The 16,956-nt window shown below is 44.3% G+C and overlaps 1 protein-coding gene across 2 annotated transcripts; it reads right to left on the reverse strand.

The window, feature by feature from the left end:
• Positions 1–9,255: 9,255 nt before the first annotated feature.
• LOC123487928 (NACHT, LRR and PYD domains-containing protein 1 homolog) lies at positions 9,256–16,704 on the reverse strand. 2 transcript variants are annotated; one of them, XM_045218922.1, is made up of 7 exons: positions 16,580–16,704; positions 12,877–13,136; positions 12,592–12,717; positions 12,294–12,423; positions 12,179–12,208; positions 9,727–10,009; positions 9,256–9,295 (listed from the first exon to the last, which is right to left on the reverse strand). In XM_045218922.1, the coding sequence occupies exons 1-7, from the start codon at positions 16,668–16,670 to the stop codon at positions 9,289–9,291; spliced, it is 927 nt and encodes a 308-aa protein (XP_045074857.1). In that variant the 5' UTR covers positions 16,671–16,704; the 3' UTR covers positions 9,256–9,288. The 2 variants fall into 2 exon arrangements, with proteins under 2 accessions (XP_045074857.1, XP_045074856.1); XM_045218921.1 differs by having other exon boundaries at positions 12,294–12,426.
• Positions 16,705–16,956: the final 252 nt, after the last annotated feature.

A 16,956-nucleotide genomic window follows, 5' to 3' on the forward strand; every position in this document is an offset into this window, starting at 1 on the left:
GTTCTGTTCCACTGTTTAGAACAGCAAAATTAAGTTCTGAACCGGTTCAAACCCAAAAAAAAGTAACAGTTTCTATTGTTCCTTTCTGTTCCTTTTTTAAACCTCTGAAATCTCTCTATTTTTATTTTATTTAGCTCAACATTTAAATTACTTCACCACCTGTGAAGGAACTTTGAAGGTCTTTGAACTTCAGAGAGTTGGCTTACCTAATGTTCGACCAGCGCTAGCTAGCTAGTTAGTTAGCAAGTTTGTGTGTGCAGAGCAATCATTGAGGCCGTGGCTCGCGATGCGCAACAGCGCACCGGCTAAGTTAAATCAAGCGCACCTGAAGTGTCGTCACTAGTTACCACAGCCACAAAGCCTCCAATCAGATGAGTGTGATGACGCGTATGCGGACCGACTTGCAGGGGCAGACGAGAGACGTGCATTTCTTTTATCCCGTGATCCATCATTGATTTGATTTTATTAGCTATAATAGAACCAACCGTTCTAAATGTAAAGTGGTAATGAGTTTTATTTTCAAAATTCACAAGTAAAAACGTACACAGTTTCACAGAAATTTCAAGTTTAGAAATTGGCTGATTTTTGGCTGATTTAAGATGATAACTTCAACACTGTTACTTTATTTGGCACTACCTATAGCAATTTATTCATTTTACATATTTAACATCTTGAGTTGAGAAAACATGTTTTTATTAAGTTGAACTCTTTGACAAAATGTTAACATTAGGTGGAGTAAAGGTTACACTACTCAAAAAGGTCCTCCATTGGTGGAACAACCATCACACGCTATCCTCCTCCCTTCTTCCCTAGCGTCCCTGACAACAAGGTACACACATACTTTTTTGTACATACATACATACATACATACATACATACACACACACACACACACACACACACACACACAAAAGTACCGTATTTTCCGCACTATAAGGCGCACTTAAAAGCCTTTCATTTTCTCAAAAAACGACAGTGCGCCTTATAATCCGGAGCGCCTTATGTATGGATCAATTGGTTAATTGGTTGATCCATACTGGTTGTACACGGCGCTCAAGGTGCTCTGTCAAAATGTTTCAGTATGAAAAACCAATAAAAACAATTTAATAATAATGAAATGTTTCAGTACGACTGGTAAACTACAAAGCCGCACCACTTGCAGCATTACGGTAGCCAGTACACACCGGTATTGTGCTTACTCACAGTCCCACACCACTTGTGTGTGTATAAAGACCCCAAAATGGCACCTTTCAAGAGACACGCTTACGACGCAGAGTTCAAGCTCAAGGCTGTCGGTCATGCAGTAGAATATGGGAATAGAGCAGCAGCGAGAGAATTCAACATTAATGAATCAATGGTACGGAAATGGAGGAAGCAAGAAGATGACCTGCGCCAAGTAAAGAAGACTAAACAGAGTTTCCGCGGGAACAAAGCGAGATGGCCACAGTTAGAGGACAAACTCGAACAGTGGGTTGTTGAACAGAGAGCAGCAAGTAGAAGCGTCTCTACAGTCACTATTCGAATGAAGGCAACAGCGCTAGCACGGGACATGACAATCGATGAATTTCGAGGCGGTCCTTCTTGGTGCTTTCGTTTTATGAAAAGACGTAATCTCTCCATCCGCACACGAACTACCGTCTCGCAGCAACTGCCAAAAGATTACCAAGAAAAGCTGGTCACTTTCCGCGCATACTGCAAAAATAAGATCACTGAAAAGAAGATCCGGCCAGAGCACATCACCAACATGGACGAGGTTCCACTCACCTTTGATATTCCCGTGAACCGCACTGTGGAGAAAACGGGGACCAGTACGGTGTCTGTACGTACCACAGGGAATGAGAAGTCATCCTTCACTGTAGTTCTCGCCTGCCAGGCTAATGGCCAGAAACTTCCACCCATGATTATTTTCAAGAGGAAGACCTTGCCAAAAGATAACTTTCCAGCCCGGCGTCGTCATCAAAGCTAGCCCGAAGGGATGGATGGATGAGGAAAAGATGAGTGAGTGGCTGAGAGAAATTTACGTCAAGAGACCGGGTGGCTTTTTTCCACACAGCTCCGTCCCTATTGATCTACGACTCAATGCGCGCCCATATCACCGATGCTGTCAAAAAAACAAGTGAAGCAAACTAATTCGGAGCTTGCCGTCATTCCGGGTGGATTAACTAAAGAACTCCAGCCGCTAGATATTGGTGTCAACAGGGCGTTCAAAGCTAGACTGCGAGCTAAGTGGGAGCAGTGGATGACAGAAGGCGAACACACGTTCACCAAGACGGGGAGACAGCGCCGGGCGACTTACGCCACTATCTGCCAATGGATCGTGGATGCCTGGGCTGATATATCGGTCTCAACTGTGGTCAAAGCTTTCACGAAGGCAGGAATAATATCTGAACTGCCAGGCAACAGCAGCGACACTGACTCGGATAATGACGAGAGGGGAGCCGGGCAGGTTGGATGCCGTAGTCGCCCAACTGTTCAATTCGGACACTGAAGAAGAAGAATTCGAGGGGTTCGTGGATGGGGAATGAACTGAAAAAGTGAGCTTTACGTGTTATATGTAACTGAACAATGTTGAGTTATGCACTAACGTTTGATTTAGTGGTATCAGACTGTTTCTTTTACTACGTGTTTACTGAATCAGGGAAAGGTTCCCCTCCACGTTTGGGAGAAGAGTGAGCAAGGCTGGGAGATATTGTTAATATGCACATTAACGTTTGAACAACATTACCATGGGAGTGAACGGAGTTGTCAGAACGCTTAATAAAGTTTGACTTTATCTGACTGTTTTGTTGACATTCCTTTTAGCACAGCTCCATCTAGTGGATGCATAACGCAACCCCAGTCAATTCGTTTGACTACAGTATCTTCTATTCTATGCGCCTTATAATCCGGTGCGCCCTATATATGAAAACAGTTCTAAAATAGGCCATTCATTGAAGGTGCGCCTTATAATCCGGTGCGCCTTATAGTGCGGAAAATACGGTATGTGGACACCCCTTCAAATTAGTGGATTCGGCTATTTCAGCCACACCCGTTGCTGACAGGTGTATAAAATCGAGCACACAGCCATGCAATCTCCATAGACAAACATTGGCAGTAGAATGGCCTTACTGAAGATGTATAATATAAATGATATAATAATAATATAAATATAATCAAAATAACTTAAACAGGAATACAGTTGAAGTCGGAAGTTTACATACACCTTAGCCAAATACATTTAAACTCAGTTTTTCACAATTCCTGACATTTAATCCTAGTAAAAATTCCCTGTCTTAGGTCAGTTAGGATCACCACTTTATTTTAAGAATGTGTAATGTCAGAATAATAGTAGAGAGAATGATTTATTTCAGCTTTTATTTATTTCATCACATTCCCAGTGGGTCAGAAGTTTACATACACTCAATTAGTATTTGGTAGCATTGCCTTTAAAATTGTTTAATTTGGGTCAAATGTTTCCGGTAGCCTTCCACAAGCTTCCCACAATACGTTGGGTGAATTTTGGCCCATTCCTCCTGACAGAGCTAGTGTAACTGAGTCATGTTTGTAGGCCTCTTTGCTCGCACACGCTTTTTCAGTTCTGCCCACACATTTTCTATAGGATTGAGGACAGGGCTTTGTGATGGCCACTCCAATACCTTGACTTTGTTGTCCTTAAGCCATTTTGCCACAACTTTGGAAGTATGCTTGGGGTCATTGTCCATTTGGAAGACCCATTTGCGACCAAGCTTTAACTTCCTGACTTATGTCTTGAGATGTTGCTTCAATATATCCACATAATTTTCCTTCCTCATGATGCCATCTATTTTGTGAAGTGCACCAGTCCCTCCTGCAGCAAAGCACCCCCACAGCATGATGCTGCCACCCCCCATGCTTCACGGTTGGGATGGTGTTCTTCGGCTTGCAAGTACCCCCTTTTTCCTCCAAACATGACGATGTTCATTATGGCCAAACAGTTCTATTTTTGTTTCATCAGACCAGAGGACATTTCTCTAGAAAGTACGATCTTTGTCCCCATGTGCAGTGGCAAACCGTAGTGTGGCTTTTTTATGGCGGTTTTGGGGCAGTGGCTTCTTCCTTGCTGAGCGGCCTTTCAGGTTATGTCGATATAGGACTTGTTTTACTGTGGACATCGATACTTTTGTACCTGTTTCCTCCAGCATCTTCACAAGGTCCTTTGCTGTTATTCTGGGATTGATTTGCACTTTTCGCATCAAAGTACGTTCATCTCTAAGAGACAGAACGCGTCTCCTTCCTGAGCGGTATGACGGCTCCGTGGTCCCATGGTGTTTATACTTGCGTACTTTTGTTTGTACAGATGAACGTGGTACCTTCAGGCGTTTGGAAATTGCTCCCAAGGATGAACCAGACTTGTGGAGGACTACAATTTTCTGAGGTCTTTGCTGATTTCTTTTGATTTTCCCATGATGTCAAGCAGAGGCACTGAGTTTGAAGGTAGGCCTTGAAATACATCCACAGGTACACCTCCAATTGACTAAAATGATGTCAATTAGCCTATCAGAAGCTTCTAAAGCCATTACATCATTTTCTGGAATGTTCCAAGCTGTTTAAAGGCACAGTCAACTTAGTGTATGTAAACTTCTGACCCACTGGAATTGTGATACAGTGAATTATAAGTGAAATAATCTGTCTGTAAACAATTGTTGGAAAAATTACTTGTGTCATGCACAAAGTAGATGTCCTAACCGACTTGCCAAAACTACAGTTTGTTAACAAGACATTTGTGGAGTGGTTGAAAAACAAGTTTTAATAACTCCAACCTAAGTGTATGTAAACTTCCGACTTCAACTGTACATACATACATACATACATACACACATGCACACACACAAAAGTATGTGGACACGCCTTCAAATTAGTGGATTTGGCTATTTCAGCCCCACCCGTTGCTGACAGGTGTATAAAATCGAGCACACAGCCATGCAATCTCCATAGACAAACATTTTTAGTAGAATGGCCTTACTGAAGATATCAGTGACTTGGCACTGTCATGTCAACGTGGCACTGTCATGGGATGCCACCTTTCCAACAAGTCAGTTCGTCAAATTTCCACCCTGCTAAAGCTGCGGCAGTCAACTGTGAGTGCTGTTATTGTGAAGTGGTAGGCCACACAAGCTCACAGAACGGGACCGCCGAGTGCTGAAGCGAGTAGCACGTAAAAATCGTCTGTCCTCGGTTGCAACACTCACTACCGAGTTCCAAACTGCCTCTGGAAGCAACGTCAGCACAAGCTTCATGAAATGGGTTTCCATGGCCGAGCAGCTGCACACAAGCCAAAGATCACCATGCGCAATGCCAAGCGTCGGCTGGAGTGGTGTAAAGCTCAGCGCCATTGGACTCTGGAGCAGTGGAAACATGTTCTCTGGAGTGATGAATCACGCTTCACCATCTGGCAGTCCGATGGACAAATTTGGGTTTGGCGTACTGTTTTTCATGGTTCGGGATAGGCCCCTTAGTTCCAGTGAAGGGAAATCTTAACGCTAAAGCATATAATGACATTCTAGATGATTCTGTGCTTCCAGCTTTGTGGCAACAGTTTGGGGAAGGCCCTTTCCTGTTTCAGCATGACAGTGCCCCATGCACAAAGCGAGGTCCATACCGAAATGGTTTGTCGAGATCGGTGTGGAAGAACTTGACTGGCCTGCACATAGCCCTGCCCTCAACCCCATCGAACACCTTTGGGATGAATTGAAACGGCGACTGCGAGCCAGGCCTGATCGCCCAACATCAGTGCCCGACCTCACTAAAGCTCTTGTGGCTGAATGGAAGCAAGTCCCCACAGCAATGTTCCAACATCTAGTGGAAAGCCTTCCCAGAAGAGTGGATGCTGTTATAGAAGCAAAGGGGGGACCAACTCCATATTAATGCCCATGATTTTGGAATGAGATGTTCGACAAGGAAGTGTCCACATACACTACATTACCAAAAGTATCTCATGCCACACTGTTTGGCAAACCCTTATGCTTGCTAGCTAGCTCATGTTAGATGAGAATAGCAAAAGTTAAATACTAGTTATCTAAAAAATTAAAACGTCAACTTACCCTTTTGCCCAAGACTTTAGTATTTTCCTAATGTTCTGAATTTTAGTGACGTTGCCAATTCTTGTTCCCGAATGTATTTCGTTATTTGGTCCTCAAAACTTGAACTGGAGATATGCCAGTTGGAGAATGCAGCGTTGCCCGCAACCTAATGATTGGTCCCGTAAGCGGGCCTTCTGACTTTGTGTCTGTGGTAACTAGTGACCATCCACCTGAAGTGAGCAAAACAGTTGACCACCTTTCTGAGCTGTGTCACCACAAATCTTTCTCAACCTAATACTGCGTTGAAAACAACTGGGAACTCTCCGACTTTCGACTTCAGTGCAACTTGGTACTCGGAAAAAAAACGTTTCAATGCCCATTGCTGCACGTCACTTTTACTTCGCCGAATTGACGAGACTGACTTTTTTTCATAGAAACTAGTTTACCTGAAACACGTCTTTCTCCGGGAAGTGAAAGAGCGCAAATATAATAATCACGATCATGTGCAGTCAATCGCCCATACCCTACCTCATAGCCCTGTAGCCTATAATATAACATTGATTCATATTGACTAGGCTAATCAATATGAATCAGCGACAATGTAAGTAAGCCTAAAATGATCGACATTGAACGTTGAAATCAGTATTTTAATGACTTAACAATTCTGCGGATGTCTTACCCCCTAAATCACCTCTCTCTGCGATGGCCTAACTTTTACAAAACACTTTTCTACATCAAATTGTAAAAGAACGCTACAAACCTCAGAAACATTTTTCTTCGACCGATAGCGTCCATTTTTTCCTCTACTTCCTTATAAATGTACTTCCTATTTCAACACAGTGGGCGGGTTCACCACCTATAGGTTTATAGTATATATGTATGTAATGTAAAGTCTTCATACACTTAATGCAAGTATTCAGCCCATAAATTCATATTTTATCTCGTAAAAGTGGGTTTTTATTCTTTTATTTCAGGATTTGATTTAGTGATGTTTTGCAGTGTTACCAAGAGAGGGCCCTGTGACAACACCCAGGTTTGGCAGAAGGACGCTAGACGGTCATATCTGTGTGGTAACATGATAGGATGGGTAACCAATGATATACAATGACTCTGCAAACCCCCCAAAATACCCATTGATGCAAAGAAACCCCTTTTAACCTGTTGCGCGATGGTGGAAATTGTATGTTACTGTACGTTTTGCTGATGATTGCATCCAAAACATTGGCTCTTCGAGGGATGTGAGATGCCGCTGGCCGATCAGCAAGCTCCGGTTGAAAAGTGCCCGTTGCCAAAAACCCGAGGATGGATAACACTTTGACGTGCACCCGAATGGCATGGGTTTGCCTTTCTAAAGTAGGTCTTAAATCCTCTCAAAGATCCTATAAGATTGGTTTTGGGAAACGATATCTGATGAGCCAATCTGTACTTTCTACTAAAAAGTCCCACCTGTCTCTAAAAACGTGCTCTCTGTGAAATGCAGCGGTGCCAGATCTTCCAACAGAGCAGATCAGCCATCTCTCATTGGATTTCCATTATCTTTTATAGGATTTACACAATAGTTTCACTTTCACACGTACCTCTAATTTAACAAATGACTGTACTTTATATGGATTATTATCGTTACCAATGCACCGATGTGGTCAATTATATTTAGCCTGTCAAGACATGTTGCATGAATTCACAATGTCAATACAATAAAATAAATAAAATAATGTCATTATTACTCTCACAATAAAACCCATTTTCAACATACAGTATATTTTCCCCGTTCTACGCTTGACAAGCAGTTCCCTTATTCCACCACTTGGCACTGATCGGGGTCATGGGGCTGAACACTCTCAAGCTAACATTTATATTGATACATCTCACAACTATCTAGTAATCATTACTTTTAATGCTGTTAACAAATGTCGATGCTATAATATTATTTGTGCTATAAAGGCGATGGACTTTATTGCTTTTTTCATATTGTTAAGCAACATTCTAAGTCTGCTAACATTTCCTAATTAAATGTTACGAATTTCAGTATAAAAAAAATCACTATCATCATTGATCTACAATAAGAGGTAGACCCGTTCCTCTACTTCATTATAAATGGACTTCCTGTTTCAACACAGTGGGCGGATTCAACACCCATAGGTTCATGTAAAGTCTATATACACTTAATACAAGTATTCAGCCTATAAATTAAGATTCTATCTAGTAAAACTGAAATTACATTCTTTAATTTAAAAAGGTGATGTTTTGCAGTATTACCAGGAGAGGGCAGTGTGACACAACAACCAGGTTTGGCAGAAGGACTCCAGACCAGTGGTTCCCAACCTGTGGTCCTTGGGGGGTGGTGCAGGTGGTCCTCAATTACTTTTTAGATTGTAGTATTTTATTATTCAAAAATAATAACAGTTGGGAGTATTAATGGTATTATAAGCAATTTTACATTCCTTTTCACAATGCAACTAGTTTATAATAATAATAGACCTTTACAGGCTTTGTTACATTCACATCTATTGATAGAATTTGACCGGCAATATATTTGATGTGAAAAGAAAACAGCGACTCCGCGAATGGTGGTCCTCAAGAACTTTGGACGGTGATTTGATGGTCTCCAGAATGGGAAAGTTTGGGAACCGCTGAGCTAGACAGTCACATCTGTGTGGTAACATGATAGGATGGAAAACCAATGATATACAATGATTCTGCAAACCCAAAACAGACTGATTATAATGTATAGTATATGACGTTACATTGAACTAATCACAGTAATCAGAGACCAACTCACACACACAGATAGACACACACAGATAGACACACACACAGTATATACAAAGACACACACACACAAAATACATTCCTAGGTGAAGAAGTGTCTTAGTCCACAGACTAGGAGACAGGCCTCAGCGTCTTCGGATTAGGTGAAGAAGTGTCTTAGTCCACAGACTAGGAGACAGGCCTCAGCGTCTTCGGATTAGGTGAAGAAGTGTCTTAGTCCACAGACTAGGAGACAGGCCTCAGCGTCTTCAGATTAGGTGAAAAAGTGTCTTAGTCCACAGACTAGGAGACAAGCCTCAGCGTCTTCAGATTAGGTGAAGAAGTGTCTTAGTCCACAGACTAGGAGACAGGCCTCAGCGTCTTCAGATTAGGTGAAGAAGTGTCTTAGTCCACAGACTAGGAGACAGGCCTCAGCGTCTTCAGATTAGGTGAAGAAGTGTCTTAGTCCACAGACTAGGAGACAGGCCTCAGCGTCTTCAGATTAGGTTCTACAAGAAAGAGGATGGAGGAGAAGGGAAGAGAGAGATCAGAAAGTATGGAGGAGAAGGGAAGAGAGAGATCAGAAAGTATGGAGGAGAAGGGAAGAGAGAGATCAGAAAGTATGGAGGAGAAGGGAAGAGAGAGATCAGAAAGTATGGAGGAGAAGGGAAGAGAGAGATCAGAAAGTATGGAGGAGAAGGGAAGAGAGAGATCAGAAAGTATGGAGGAGAAGGAGGAGTTCCACCTGAGATAATGATGTGATGATGGTCCTATGATGTAACTACAATAAGATAACAGTCATTTATTACAGACAGAAACACAAAAACATGCTTCCATTCTGAAAAACATTTCCTCTTTGATCTGGGTAGCTGTGTTTTTATTTGACCTATATTTAATCATTACACATATTCAAGGGAGGGAGCAAAGAAAACTGTCTTACCTAGATTCACTCAAGTCCTTAACAAGATGGTTTTCATGTTCAACGAGAGCTTTGAGACAAGCTCCCGTCACTTCTGGTCCTTTGGGGATGACTGCTTTCAGTAGTTTTCTCATTCGGTCCTGTTCAGTTGTTTCAGCTGTTATTCTGGAGTGCTCTTCTTCACCAATCATGTTCTTTGACCACAGATCATCTGCTATTGGCATTGAGTTTTTGGTTCGCTGAATTAGTTTAGCCCAGTGTTTCTTCAGAAACTCCTCAGCAGGAATGTCAGGGACTGTTAATGCTGAAGGGAGGGTCAATTAAATTAATATGGCTTTAGGGTTAACAGCAGCTGTTTCTACATCTTCCAGTCTCTCCAGTTATCATTCCTCTGATAGTCATTTATTGTATAGAGCCGACTCCAGGGTTGTGGTCAATTCCAATTAAAGTCAGTCAATTTAAAATAAAAAATTGAAATAATAATTTTTCCTATTAGGTTTATTGAGAAGTCATTGAAAATTGATGCCCTTATTAATGTTTTATCAACAATCTAATCAGAATAATCTAATGTCAAAGTGGACATGTCCCCCATACCTTCAACATCTGTAAGGTCCCTCAGTCAAGTATTGAATTTCAAGCACAGATTCAACTACAAAGACCAGGGATCTTTTAGAAAGCCTCATAAAGAAGGGCAGTGATTGGTAGATGGGTAACAATAACAAATCAGACATTGAATATCTCTTTAAGCATGGTCAAGTTAATAATTATGCTGTGGGTGATGTATTAAACCACCCAGACACATCAAAGATACAGTCGTCCTTCTGAACTGAGCTGCAGGGCAGGAAGGAAACTGTTAGTGATGTCACCATGAGTTCATTTATGATATTAAAACAGCTACAGAGTTCAATGTCTGTGATGGGAGAAAACTGAGGATGGATCAACAACATTGTAGTGACTCCACAATAATGACTTAAATGACAGAGTGAACAGAAGAATACAAATATACAGAATAAAAATATTCCAAAACAGAAATACCTTATCGACATAAGTATTCAGACCCTTTGCTATGAGACTTGAAATTGAGCTCAGGTGCATCCTGTTTCCATTGATCATCCTTGAGATGTTTCTACAACTTGATTGGAGTCCACCTGTGGTAGATTCAATTGATTGGACATGTTTGGGAAGGAACACACCTGTCTATATAAGGTCCCACAGTTGACAGTGCATGTCAGAGCAAAAACCAAGCCATGAGGTCGAAGGAATTGTCCGTAGAGCTCCGAGACAGGATTGTGTCGAGGCACAGATCTGGGGAAGGGTACCGAAACAGTTCTGCAGCATTGAAGGTATCCAAGAACACAGTGGCCTCCATCATTCTTAAATGGAAGAAGTTTGGAACCACCAAGACTCTTCCTAGAGCTGGCCGCCCGGCCAAACTGAGCAATCGGGGGAGAAGGGCCTTGGTCAGGGAGGTGACCAAGAACCAGATGGTCACTCTGAAAGAGCTCCAGAGCTCCTCTGTGGAGATGGGAGAACCTTCCAGAAGGACAACCATCTCTGCAGAACTCCACCAATCAGGCGTTTATGGTAGAGTGGCCAGACGGAAGCCACTCCTCAGTAAAAGGCACATGACAGCCCACTTGGAGTTTGCCAAAAGGCACCAAAAGACTCTCAGACCATGAGAAACAAGATTCTCTGGTCTGATGAAACCAAGATTGAACTCTTTGGCCTGAATGCCAAGCATCACGTCTGGAGGAAAGCTGGCACCATCCCTACGGTGAAGCATGGTGGTGGCAGCATCATGCTGTGGGGATGTTTTTCAGCGGCAGGGACTGGGAGACTAGTCAGGATCGAGGGAAAGATGAATGGAGCAAAGTACAGAGAGAGCCTTAATGAAAACCTGCTCCAGAGCGCTCAGGACCTCAGACTGGGGCGAAGGTTCACCTTCCAACGGGACAACGACCCTAAGCACACAGACAAGACAACGCAGAAGTGGCTCCGGGACAAGTCTCTGACTGTCCTTGAGTGGCCCAGCCAGAGCCCAGACTTGAACCCGATCTAATATCTCTAGAGAGACCTGTAAATAGCTGTGCAGCGACGCTCCCCATCCAACCTGACAGAGCTTGAGAGGATCTGCAGAGAAGAATGGGAGAAACTCCCCAAATACAGGTGTGCCAAGCTTGTAGTGTCATACCCAAGAAGAATCGAGGCTGTAATCGCTGCCAAAGGTGCTTCAACAAAGTACTGAGTAAAGGGTCTAAATACTTATGTAAATGTGATTTTATTTTATATATACACATTTGCAAAAATTTCTAAAACCTGTTTTTGCTTTGTCATTATGGGGTATTGTGTGCAGATTGATGAGGGGAAAAAACGATTTTATCAATTTTATAATAAGGCTGTAACGTAACAAAATGTGGAAAAAGTCAAGGGGTCTGAATACTTTCCGAATGCACTGTAACTCATGTTTACTTACTTGTTGAATGGGTGGCAGTGATGTATTCATCTGAAAGATAAATAAAATGAGGTTATATCACTCTAAATAGCATCTGTTACAAAAGTACAAAGTTATGATTGACATATGCTCCTACCTTGTGATACCACTTCTTTCCATGCAATCCTCTCATCATCACCGAATAACTCCATCTCAATGTCAACCCCTGTCATTTTCACAACCGCCTTGAAAAAGCTTGGTGTGGAGTCTCTATGTATGAGATGAATCTTCTGGAGAGAGATGGAGAGAACGAGAGAGAGATTGCTTGCAATGTAAACATATGTTTCCCATGCCAATAAAGCCATTTGAATTGAGAGCCATCGAGCGACAGAGAGCAATGGATAGAAATGTGACTTAGATGTCAGATTCATGTTCTTAGTCTACTAAAACTGTACCTGTGGATTGATGTAGGTAGAACAGGGAATGTTCAGTCTGAAGTAACTATTCAGTTTGAAGGCCTGCTCTGGTCTTGAGATGAGAACCCTTGAAGACCCTTGAGACTTTTCCTGTTGTTCCACAGCCTGCGAAACGAGGCATGGAATACACAGCCAGTCAATGTATAGTCTTATTCAAACATTATTCAGAAAACTAGCAACACACTATTATCTTCATGTTATGAGTGTCAACATAAACCGTACCACTGCTTAGTTAAGGTCACCTATAAAATAATGGTACCTCACCTGTATTTGGCTGGGGTTACTGGGGAACAGGTATAGGCGTGGAATTAGTGTTTCCTTTTTCACTGTCATATAGAGCATCAGCTCACAGTGGACATCTATGTTCCACGAAAAGATATAGCTCAGTATAACAGAGATAGCTGAGAACTTGGGATGGAGAATCTTAGCATGGAATCTGGTGACCTCATGCACTTCCTCAACAGACACTCCATGTTCCTCTACATGAAGAATCTTCATCTCATTCCTCAGGGAAGGGTTGGTCCCTGAACAACACAATAAAAAGGAGACAGAAAGACAAATATTTTATTATTCATCCAACTAAAACACAAAGAATATGCAGTATCAGATCACAGTAAACTCAAACTCCCAGAATATTCATTCATTCATTCAGGAAGTGAAACTCAGTTACATGGAAATGTCTTTCTGAATACTATGTCTATATGGTGTGATAGGGGCTGTGTCCTGGCCTCACGAGAGGCTGTGTCCTGGAGGGACGTTACATCCCCCTGAGGTGGCTGCAAACCCAGACAGCTATGGCTCCATCTGCTGGTATGGTCGGGAACTCCACCCCTCTATGGCCAATCTTCCCACGCAGCTGAAACAAATGAGGAGCTGATGAGCTGAAGGTTTGTTGAAGTGAAGAGACACGGTCTCCAAGCTGGGCTCTCTGGAGGACAAGAGTGCTGCACGTCCACTTCCATGAGGAATCTAAGGATTTGGAGATACTTACCTTTGGGAAATACTCACCTTTGGATATATGCACCTGTGGAAATACGTGTGGGACATTTGGAAGGACGTTTTGCTGGGTTGGCCACTAGCTGCAACGTGGAATACAGTAAGACTGGGGAAAAGTTATTTGAGCGAGGGAGAGTTATGATTTTGGATGTGGAAGAGACATCCCTGAACTGTTAACCCTTAAGAGCCACCAGAGAACAGAATTGTGTTATACTTTCGTTAGTTTCCCAAGACCTTTAATAAAATCCTTGTTTTGGTTGAACCTGGTCTCCTTGCACTACTTGAGCAATCCCGCTGAAAGCTGTGTAGCCTCTCGTGACGTCACAGATGGTGGAGAATACGGGCACGCTCAAGCGTTAATAGTGCATGTCAGGGGAGGATACCGAAGGTTTGATCACCCAGTTTTCCAAGTTGGCCGTAGGCTCCCCGCCGACTGAAATGGAGGACATATTGAAAGCCCTTGTTGCTGGCCAGCAAGCCCAGATGCAAGTAAACGTGGCTCTCTTGGAGGAGCAAAAGAAAGCCAACCTTCTGAAGGCAGAGGAATTGCAGTTGCAGAGACAGAGGGTGGTCCAAAATACCCGCCCAATAAAGGCAAGTGACTTTATATCTAAGATGGGAGCTACCGATGACATTGAGGCATACCTGCATGCATTTGAGGCCACGGCCACTAGGGAAGCCTGGCCCAAGCAACAGTGGGTGGGTCTGTTAGCCCCCTTTCTAACCGGGGAAGCGCTGAATGCTGTCCGGGACCTGGGCCCTGACCAGGTTACTGACTATGATGCCCTGAAGTCGGAGATCCTCAGCAGATATGGACTCACAAAGTTTGGTATGGCCCAGCGCTTTCACAGCTGGACCTTCCAACCAGACCAACCTCCTCGGGCGCAGATGCATGAACTTGTCCGAATCGCAAGGAAATGGCTGGATCCGCAGAGGAATACAGCAGCAGCGGTGGTGGAGGCCGTTGTGGTGGATCGTTACCTACGCGCCCTGCCTTATGAGGCAAAACGGTTCATCAGTCAACAGGCCTTGACCACGGCTGATCTGACCGTGGAAGCTGTGGAAAAGTACCAGGCCACAGCGGAGATGCTGAATGCTTCCCGAAAAGACCCCAGGAGTGCGGCCCCACCACAAATGGGAAGAACCCGTCCAAAGGACCCCAAGGTCTCGAACCCAGCCACGTCAGGACTTATCCCGGCTCCAGGGGGAGCCAGAAACCAGACGGGTCCAAGAAGAGTACACCAGGAGGGGGAAACTCGACAGTGTTACCGGTGTGGGGAGATGGGACATATCTCCTGGCAGTGTGGGAAACCAGCCGATGAACCTATGCCCACTGCGGAGTCCTCCAGCTCAGCACCCACACATCGTTTTGCCTCGCTCTTGGGAGTCGTAGATGGCGGCCCAGATCGACCCCCCACCTGCCCGGTAACTGTGAATCACCATGATGTGGAGGCCTTACTGGATTCTGGTAGCCGGGCCACCCTGGTGCGTAAGGATTTGGTGGGCCCAACGTGTCTGACCCCGGGGAAAGTCCTCCCAGTTTCCTGTGTCCATGGGGACACCAGAGAATACCCCATTACTGAACTTACAATGACCAGCACACGGGGAACCATACACACGACGGCGGGGGTGGTTGATTCCCTCCCCGTCCCTGTCCTAATTGGACGAGACTGCCCAGCCTTTTACCCACTCTGGAGAGAGTCTCAGGAGAGGATAACCCGAGTACCTCGGAAACGGAGAGGCAAGACTCATCCTGGGAAGGCTCCGGTGCAATCCTCCGAGTTACTCACTCCCGCCCGGGCTTTGATAGGGATGGCAGGTGCCCAGACCGACACAGAGACGGAGCTACAGAATCTGGACAAAGAACTGTCTGGTCTGAAGGGGACCACTGAGAGGTATCGTTTGTTAAAGCAACAGTTAGACATGAAGACAGAAGAGTTAGATATCCTCCAGGCTAAACTCCAACAGAGCTCCTTCCATAAGCAACAGGAGGAGCTGGAGAGGCTGCGCAGGACCATCGAGGAGTGTGAGGAGACCCTGCGCAGTAGTAAGGAGGTCCAGAAGAAGGCAGAGGAGAAGTACAAGGTGTTGGAGAACAAGATGAAGAATGCGGAGGCAGAGAGAGAGAAGGAACTGAAAGCTGCTCAACAGAAGCTAAACTCTGCTAAAACCAAGGCTGATGCGTTCAGTAAGAAACTCAAGGAGAGACAACAGGAGGCTGAGTCCCTGGTCCTAGAGGTGGAGGAGTTGAAGAGAGAGCAGGCTGGCAAGCACCACGGCAATGCGGACGCCCTCTCCCGGCGTGATGCCTTCTTCGCTGCCTTTACCCCGACGAGGACGTCGGTCCCGAGGAGGGGGATGTGTGATGTCACGAGAGGCTGTGTCCTGGAGGGACGTTACATCCCCCTGAGGTGGCTGCAAACCCAGACAGCTATGGCTCCATCTGCTGGTATGGTCGGGAACTCCACCCCTCTATGGCCAATCTTCCCACGCAGCTGAAACAAATGAGGAGCTGATGAGCTGAAGGTTTGTTGAAGTGAAGAGACACGGTCTCCAAGCTGGGCTCTCTGGAGGACAAGAGTGCTGCACGTCCACTTCCATGAGGAATCTAAGGATTTGGAGATACTTACCTTTGGGAAATACTCACCTTTGGATATATGCACCTGTGGAAATACGTGTGGGACATTTGGAAGGACGTTTTGCTGGGTTGGCCACTAGCTGCAACGTGGAATACAGTAAGACTGGGGAAAAGTTATTTGAGCGAGGGAGAGTTATGATTTTGGATGTGGAAGAGACATCCCTGAACTGTTAACCCTTAAGAGCCACCAGAGAACAGAATTGTGTTATACTTTCGTTAGTTTCCCAAGACCTTTAATAAAATCCTTGTTTTGGTTGAACCTGGTCTCCTTGCACTACTTGAGCAATCCCGCTGAAAGCTGTGTAGCCTCTCGTGACGTCACAATGGTTTTACCTAAACAGACAAAGTGTGGCAGATGAACTTCCTCCAGTTCACCTAACTCCATAGTGATGTCCAGCAATGGACCACCTTGTCCGTACTGCATGTCTTTCAGAAGGTGACTGTAGGGATACCAGTTACTGAAGTGATACTTCAGAATGACATCTCTGTCACACACCCAGCGGAGCCCAGACACTGTGCACTCATAACGTCCTTTGGGTGTCCTGTTCCTGAGGGCAACAACAAGATATGGTAGAGCGGGTCAATCGTCAAATGGAGAGGTTGGATTAGAAGCCTATTCCCAAAGGTAACAGGGAAATACACTAGCAAGCGGAATGAAATGTTAAAAGTAGTTATTTTACCTGAAGATTGTCACTCCCTGGACAGTGGAA

The sequence above is a fragment of the Coregonus clupeaformis genome, unplaced genomic scaffold (assembly GCF_020615455.1).
Source record: "Coregonus clupeaformis isolate EN_2021a unplaced genomic scaffold, ASM2061545v1 scaf1902, whole genome shotgun sequence".
In the NCBI taxonomy this organism is placed as follows: Eukaryota; Metazoa; Chordata; class Actinopteri; order Salmoniformes; family Salmonidae; genus Coregonus; species Coregonus clupeaformis.

Bases quoted from the DNA above. Each gene is read 5' to 3' on its own strand.
- LOC123487928 (XM_045218921.1), bottom strand. From the start codon at position 16,670: ATGCAGTACGGACAAGGTGGTCCATTGCTGGACATCACTATGGAGTTA. The intron at 13,137-16,579 runs GTAAAACCATTG...TGTGTTGTTCAG, and splicing joins GCCACACTTTGTCTGTTTAG to GGACCAACCCTTCCCTGAGG. The intron at 12,209-12,293 runs GTAGGAGCATAT...TTTATCTTTCAG, and splicing joins GAAAGAAGTGGTATCACAAG to ATGAATACATCACTGCCACC.